General features: G+C 37.6%; 1 protein-coding gene across 1 annotated transcript in view; it reads left to right on the forward strand.

Annotated features, from left to right (window-relative positions):
• The window catches only part of LPCAT2 (lysophosphatidylcholine acyltransferase 2), a 78,264-nt gene that overhangs the window by 22,744 nt on the left and 47,680 nt on the right, over positions 1-7,840 (forward strand). The window contains exons 7-8 of the mRNA XM_023514761.1: positions 557-582; positions 3,089-3,143. Of these exons, the coding sequence (XP_023370529.1) occupies positions 557-582; positions 3,089-3,143 (81 nt within the window). The remainder of the gene's footprint in view (positions 1-556; positions 583-3,088; positions 3,144-7,840) is intronic.

Consider the following 7,840-nt stretch of genomic DNA (forward strand, 5'->3'; position numbering starts at 1 on the left):
TTTAGAAAAAGAAATACCATTAATTCTTCTAAAAGAAAGCCTTGTTTATACAAAAGTAAAGATTTCTGATCAGTCTTAAATCTTGTAATAAAAAAAAATCACTACCTAGCCCCTAACCGCTGGTGTCTCCTATGTGCAGAATTCTCGTCATCTGTCATCTTGAGATGAGTCTCAAGTGTTTGTCTGCCAGTTTTTAAGTGAACTTGTTTGCATCATACTTAGCTTTTATTTTGTGATTTCATTTAGAGGGCAGATTTAGCATTATCTAGTGTCTCCATCTTATTGCTACACTGATTTAAGCAGTTAAGAACAAGTTAGTCATATGCCCTGAAATAGCTGGGCTGTGTCTGATGTGAGCTGAGAAAATAGTCAACCAAGATTTCAGTTCCCGTTCTGGATTTTGAAAGCACTAGGATCAGCAGTTTCTATAAGCCTTTAAGAGAGGAGAGGAATACGGTTTCACTGTTTAGCAAGCTGAAGTGAAATAGGCCTTTAAAAAGAGCACTCCGTAGAGAAACTTGCTTTCTCTCAAGATATTTTATTTATTTCTCCCCAGATAAGTCTGAGCCTGTTTAAATTTTGGTGAGAACCATATGAAACACCTAGATTGGAGGACCTTCCCCAGGGGCTTGCCCACTTTTGATACTGTGATGCCCAGAATTCAAATAATGTTGTTGACTTATAAATACGTGACACTTGAAAATATTTAATAGGAAATCATAATTTATGCTTGAGGACATTGTGGGCCTCTTCAGATACCTTTTATATAATCCAACCAACTTTTGAAAATCAGATTTTTTAATACTACACAATTACTTGTATTTCTTATCAATATTATAATAATTATAAGAATTTCTACATTTTTGTAAAATTCTTTGAATTAATAAATTTAACTTGGAGTGGGTAACTGATGAACCCGTGGAATAAACATTAACATATGTGAAACATCTGTACTCTTTTTTTTTTTTTGCAGTTTTTGGCCGGGGCTGGGTTTGAACCCGCTACCTCTGGTATACGGGGCCAGCACCCTTCTCCTTTGAGCCACAGGTGCCACCCACATCTGTACTCTTGTTACAGTCCTTGGTAGTTAAAGATAAGCAAATAACACCAAAAATAAAATGAATTGTAAAAGGTATCTAGACTGTGGATTATCTTTAACTTTTTAGAAACATCGTTTTATTTACTTGTCTAGAATATAATCTCATGCCACTAATGATCGGGAATTCCTGGTTTTCAGCTCCTATAGGAGGGAAAATTAGAAGAAACTAATATGAGAGCACTTTAGAAAAAGAAATGCCTTAAAATTGGATGAGTAGCTTCTTTATATCTCCTGAGGTTTGTTAACCTTTGGGCCTTTACAGGTTGAGTTTTGCATGGAGGTTGTGACTTGGGGTTCATGATACAATCTGTATGACTTTTTTTTTTTGCCTGTGAAACAGTCCAGGTTGATGTGGAAATCAAATCGGAGAAGGCTTTTTTTGGAAGGGGGCAGTAAAAGGGTCTAGATAATCTAGGCTTCTAAGCTGGGAAGTGTAGAAAGAGGAGAAAAAGTAGGAGCGAGAATTCTGAACAGAAAGGAAGAAAAAGTATTTTAAAAGATTTTCCAGGGCTTTTTAAACAAACACAAAATCTTTAAAACTCACACCTTTGTCTTGTCCAAATGCTACATGGCACTTACCTTGTAAAAAATCTTATTTTCACCTTTGTCTTCTAATCTTCTTAATGTTATTGTTAGCACTGTGTGTATTCCTTCTAGATCAATGTTCTCAATTGCTTTGCTCTGAGGCTATTCTAGACACAGATGTAAGGAGGAGATTTTATACCAAGGTAGATCATCCTAAGGTAGAGAAGACTCAAGGAATAACCTGTGAGAAGGGCAGCTATGAAAAGCTATGTTGTATGAGTCAAAGAAGTATTGGTTGTCTGTAGTAAACACAAGATAGGTTTAATGAGATCTTTTGTGTGGTCTTTTCTTTTCTTTTCTTTTCTGTTCGTTCTGTTCTTCCTTCCTTCCTTCTTTCCCTCCCTCCCTCCCTTCCTTCCTTCCATTCAAAATTTTCAACATAGAATTTGTATCTATCCAAATAATTGAATTCCATACCTCCATTTGAATAATTTAAAAACAATTTACTTTCTGGTGGATAACCTGGATTGACTTGGAGTTTATATATAGTGAAATGTTTTTTTCCCTTTCAGATGGAAGGTTTGAGAACTGACACATTAAGAGTGTATAATTATCATTTCTTCTTTTAACTAAATTCTTAAACTTCTAAATTTAAATTCCTAACTTCCTCAAGTTAGCCCCTTCAGGTAATTTTTACAGATAAATTATATCTGAATTTCTTAATAGCAAAAAAAATGTTGGTTGATTGTTTTCTTAGACATGTAATCTAATACACTCTGCCTGATTTCTGGGTCAACTGTCTAATGAGGCTAAACTAAAAATCTCATAGAAATCTTATCCAGATAAGAGGTCTAAGCATTTACTAGAGTAGTAACTTAGAACTGTTGTTATAAGTAGTAACAACAGTTACAAAAATTATCTTTGAGAGGTTGGTTAACCACTTTAAAGAAAGCCTTCGTGTAACTTTGCAATGAAATTGGGAACTTTGCAGATTTCCCCACAATGAAAACTGGGAGAATTTTGATAAAATGTTTGCCTCTGAGGAAAAGTCCAATTTTTTTTTTTTTTTTTTTAAATATCAGAAAGTTGAGAAATGTAAAGTTCTACTCAGGAGTTTTTCTGTAAAACTCTCGTACCTTGAAATGTAACGTTCGGTAATTTCTCTGGAGACTTAGGCCTGGGAGTCTGTGTTGTTAGGGAAACTTCAACTCTGAGATATAATCGCTGAAGTGCAGCTCTGGCTGACAAATATGTATTCAGTATTCACTTGGTAATTTAACTTTTGAATATCAAGAATAATTGTAGAGGTCCAAGAGGTGTAATAGCTGCAGTGTAGCATTTATTTATAAGCACAAAACACGCATGAAGTGGGATGTGGAGGTTTCTGTAAAGAAAGGATTGTGGGTAATAATAGCTGGCATTTGTGTGACCATTTACAGACGGCCTTCTCTTTTTTTCCCTCAGCATTCAGCTCTGTGTGCTTACTTTCTGCCAGCCCTTCACTAAGGTAGAAGTGGAGGTAAGTCATTCAGACGGCAGCCTTGGTACGTGAAATTTGGCCTTTCCTTTAATTCTGAATTTCTAGTCTAGGAAGACCATTTGTAAAGGTCTACCATCTTTAAAATGAGCCCTGTTGCTTTACAAATTGTATATCTAAGCTGTCAGATGTAACCCTTAGAATTATGTTAGGAAGCACCTCTAACTTCTGGAAACTTGGAACATATAATCCCCGGGCGGAATGGCACCACCTGTTCTCTCATCTTTTACTCCTTATAATTCTGACCACTGCCAAGTTCAGTGATGAGCTTTCCGATCCTGCCAAGAGGAGCTTATGGTAACTGATAGAGACCCCCATTTCCTTGAAGAGTATGTTTGGTGAAAGCTGAGAAGTACCTTTTGGGGACTTAGGGTAGAGACGCTGAAGTTAGAAGTCCTCAGGGAATCACTCTGCGTGTGGAAAGCAGGAAGAAATCACATCTGGGCGGCAGCTTGTACCGTCATTCAGAGGACAGAGTCTTGTGAGCTATACTGGCAGGTGGGATGTGAGGGAGTAATTAGAACATGTGGAAAATGCTGGCCGGATTTTTATGGTTCTAAAGGTCGACTGCAGAGCTGTTTTTAGTTTCTAAACATGATGCAGTATGGACCCCTGAATTCAGAATCCCCTGCACAGTAGTCTATGAAGAGAGAGGGTTAGAGCAGTGAGTCCCTGTATTTTTTCATTGCATCCAAGGATGATGCAATGAAAACCTTCAGTTTGCATATGTACAGCACAGTTCTGAGTCAAGTTCAAAGTGACAGGACGATGGGATTTAATTCACAGGAATACTGTCTGTCTTTATGGGATAGCTTAGTGCCTCAGCCATTTAGAGGTTGTCAGCAATGCCAAATGATATGGAGGGAAAATTGTATTTCAAAATGAGTTGAACTTAGTGAAATTTTCATGAGGTGTGTATGTTGTCTGCCTGCTTAATAATATCTCCTTATTAATTACAGTCTCCACCGTTCCACTTTTAAAACCAGCTCCCCATCTCTCAGTGTGGCAGAAAAACACTGATTAGGGGGATATATTTAGATGTTTTTTAAATAATGACTAATCAGTCGAGGAAGTACCAGTGTACACAAAGTGAATCAGGCTTTTATTCTTTTTTTCTGAAGACTTCTCAGTGCCTTCAAAATGACCACAGAAACCCATTTGAGGGGGCTACCTCCTGGAGCCAGTATGCTATAGTATATATTTCAGGAATTCCTCTATCCTAATGTTTCTGAGTACTCTAAGCACTGCACTTTCTTCTGTAATAGCTGCTTGGGTAGTCTAGCCCTGTTTCATTTTTCTAAAAAGAAACCAGAAAACCCATATTTAAAACAGCTGTGCTATCTTCTCTGCAAGATAACGTCCCTCTTTCTCAATTGCCTCCTCTGCAGCTAAAACCCAATCTAGCAACAGATGGGGAAACGCGCCTCGCGCTGCTCTAGTCTGTCTAACCTGCGTGTCAGTGGTCAGACTGTGTTACAACAGGAGGTACGAGGAGTCCTCGGTTTTTTGTTTTTTTTTTTTTGCCATGACCACTATTACCACATTTCCTTTCCATGTCACGGCTTTCTTGCTTGCTTTCTCTCTCTCTCTCTCTCTTTATAAACTTACAATATTTGCATTCTCCAGCTGGTTCTGAAACCTATTTGGATAATATTTGCTGGCGCAGAAAATAATGTAGCCTTTGTTCAAGAACTTCACCAACAAAATGGCTTTCAGCTGGTTGAAATAGCTGAATCGGTAGCGATCTGATGAATTCGAATCCTGGCACAAAGCAAGAAGAGGAGAATTGGTGGACTTGAAATTTGGCACAGGGGTTCTTATCTTAATTATGCTTCTTTTAGATTTGTGATACTACCTTTCACCCAGGCAGCTCCTAAGTGCTTTATGATATTTGAATATTTTAATTCTCTCTGTTTGGAAGTAACTGAAAATGTGTTCCAGCAGCCCTTCAGGCAGGAGTATATCTGTGCCCTGGCTTGAGGCTGTAGAGAGCTGAGCCCTGTCTCTGAGGCTCCAGCTGTTCCAGCACATCTGCCTAGGCCACACTTGAGATTGCTTAGCCCTCGTCTCCGTTCATTCACTTGCTCCAATTTCAGTCTTGTTTAGAATGAATCCTTTCTCTTTTTCTTTAAAATTGATGGAAATCTTGTCATTGTTTTGAACATGTTTTTAGAACTTCTTGAATATTAACTAAACCTAATTCAAGATGTTATCATTTACAACACTGGTCTACATAGTATTAGTTATATGGCTTGTCAGGTGAACTGTGAGTGGGCTGTGAAAGTGCCCTTGTAGACACGCTTGCTCCTGAAAGTCACAGGACATCCCATTCTGTTGACCGTCACATCCTTTAGTTTCCCAGGTTTTCCCTCAATAATGGTGATTACCAAATTCTTTAGTTACCGAAATCATTCAGTCTACAAAATCTAGTGAATATAATATTGAGGGATTTTTCTTATCTCCTTCTCCCCATCCCTCTCTGCTTCCCTAACATAGAGACACCATATGTTTTAAAAGGTGCTATACTTTTGACTCTTAGATCTTAAAACCATAAGTTTGAAACCTCACGTCCTCTATAATTGGTCTTCTGGCGTCCTGGAACAATGAGGACATGGGTGTCTACAGAATAGTTCTACTGAAAGTTTTTCTTTGAATCATCACGCAGCGGCATCTTGGGTAGGCTTAAAGCTATTTCACAAGGGTGGCTGAGTAAAGATATGGCTTGGAGGACAGAGAATAAGATAACGAGTAGGAAACCGCAAAACAGAACATAAATGAAGAAGCTGCTGGTTCTTCATTTTTCTCAGGAGACAGAATACACACTAGGTCAGACTGCACAGCGGTAAGTGGGAAGCTGGTAGTTTATGAGTGGATAAGTGGCATTCACCTTGGCTGTCCAGTTTCCTTCCTCACAGGCTATCTCTTAGTTTGTATTCAAAGCATGTTAACTTTGGAAGTTATCCAGTATATCAGATACATAAAAGTGATTTGTCTGTAGGCCTGGAGACAGGTAGTAGTCCCCACTTGTCCTTGAGGGATGCATTCTAAGACCCCCACTGACATCTGAAACCACAGGTAGTACTGAACCACATAAGTACTATGTTTTCTTAGACATAGTTATGTGAATGTGCTCGCGCTCTCACTCCAAATATCTTATTGGATTATATTCAATTATAAAGAAGAAAAGATGGAGCAGGCTGGCATGAGATTTTATCGTACTACTCAGAACAGCGTGTGATTTAAAACTCATGACCATATTTAAATACAGGGTCTCATTCTTTTGCCCTGGCTGGAGTACAGTGCCATGATCATAGTTCATTGCAGCCTCAAACTTTTGAGTTCAAGTGATACTCCTGCCTCAGTAACCCAAATAGCTGAGATTACTGGTGTATATCAGCACGCTCAGCTAATTTTTTTTTTAATTTTTGTAGAGACAGGATTTCACTCTGTTGCCCAGGCTGGTCTCGAACTCCTGGCTTCAAGCAGTTCTCCCACCTCAGCCTCCCAAAGTACTGGGATTACAGGTGTCAGACACCATGCTTGGCCTGAATTATTTATTTCTGGAACTTTTTATTTAATATTTTCAAACCTTGGTCAACTGCTGGTAATTGAAGCTGTAGAAAGTAAAACCTCAGATAAAAGGGGGCTACTGTATTTAGCTTTAGGAAAATTTCTTTACTTTATGGTGGACACTTCATTGCTTTAAGTGAAAGAAAGTGATTTTTTTTCCACTTGAAAGAATTTCTGATTTAGAAAAGGATTAAAGTTTAATATAAGAGTGCTGTGATCAACACTTTTACATATATATCATTTTTTAAATTTTCAAAGAGTTAATTACTAAAGGAAGATTCCAATACATCTATATAGTTTATTTAAATATTAAAACACACTAAAATTATTTGTAGTTTTGAATATCAAAAAAAAAACCTTCATACAACTAAACACATACACACATACATACTTGTCCTAACACAGCTGATTTCTTCTGGAACTTGGTAAAATTCTGGAATTTGTAAGTTCTTACAGATAAATGGAACGCTATAAAAGAGTATGAGCTGGAGTTTTTGTTCTAATACAAATAGTTCTACACTCGTATATGCTTGAGAAAATTACTTACACCTCTCTATGTCTGTGTTATCACTGGCAAAATGGGGATAATAGGAGTTTCTTTTTAGGACTGTGAGGATTTAGTAGGTTACTTATGTGCTAATACTTGCTGCATGTTCTATAAGCATTAATTTTAACTGCCCTTCTCATTTAGATGTTTCTCTGCTTTGTTCGCATTTTCTGTCTTTGACGATTTAAAAGAATCACGGAAAGAACTAGAACTGCACATTTGTTAAACTTGATGGTAGCATCATGACTTACTCATCTCTATCTTCCTCCTCATAATTTAGTTAACAGAGAAAAATGTGCTTGACGTGGTCAGGAAGCAAAGGAGAAACTAGTTTTACTGGTGCTGAGCATTTGTGTAAGGGCCTGGCTGTGGTTAATGGGCAGTCTTTTTTTTTTCCTTCTTTTTTTTTTTATTGAATAGTAACTGTGTACATTAATGCACTTCTAGGGTACAGTGTGGGGTTTTCACAAACAATCTGAAACACTTCCATCAAACTGGTTAACATAGCCTTCACGTAATTTTCTTAGTTATTGTGTTAAAACATTCATATTCTACTCATAGA

The sequence above is a fragment of the Otolemur garnettii genome, unplaced genomic scaffold, assembly GCF_000181295.1.
Source record: "Otolemur garnettii isolate 467f Iridium unplaced genomic scaffold, OtoGar3 scaffold00058, whole genome shotgun sequence".
NCBI lineage: Eukaryota > Metazoa > Chordata > Mammalia > Primates > Galagidae > Otolemur > Otolemur garnettii.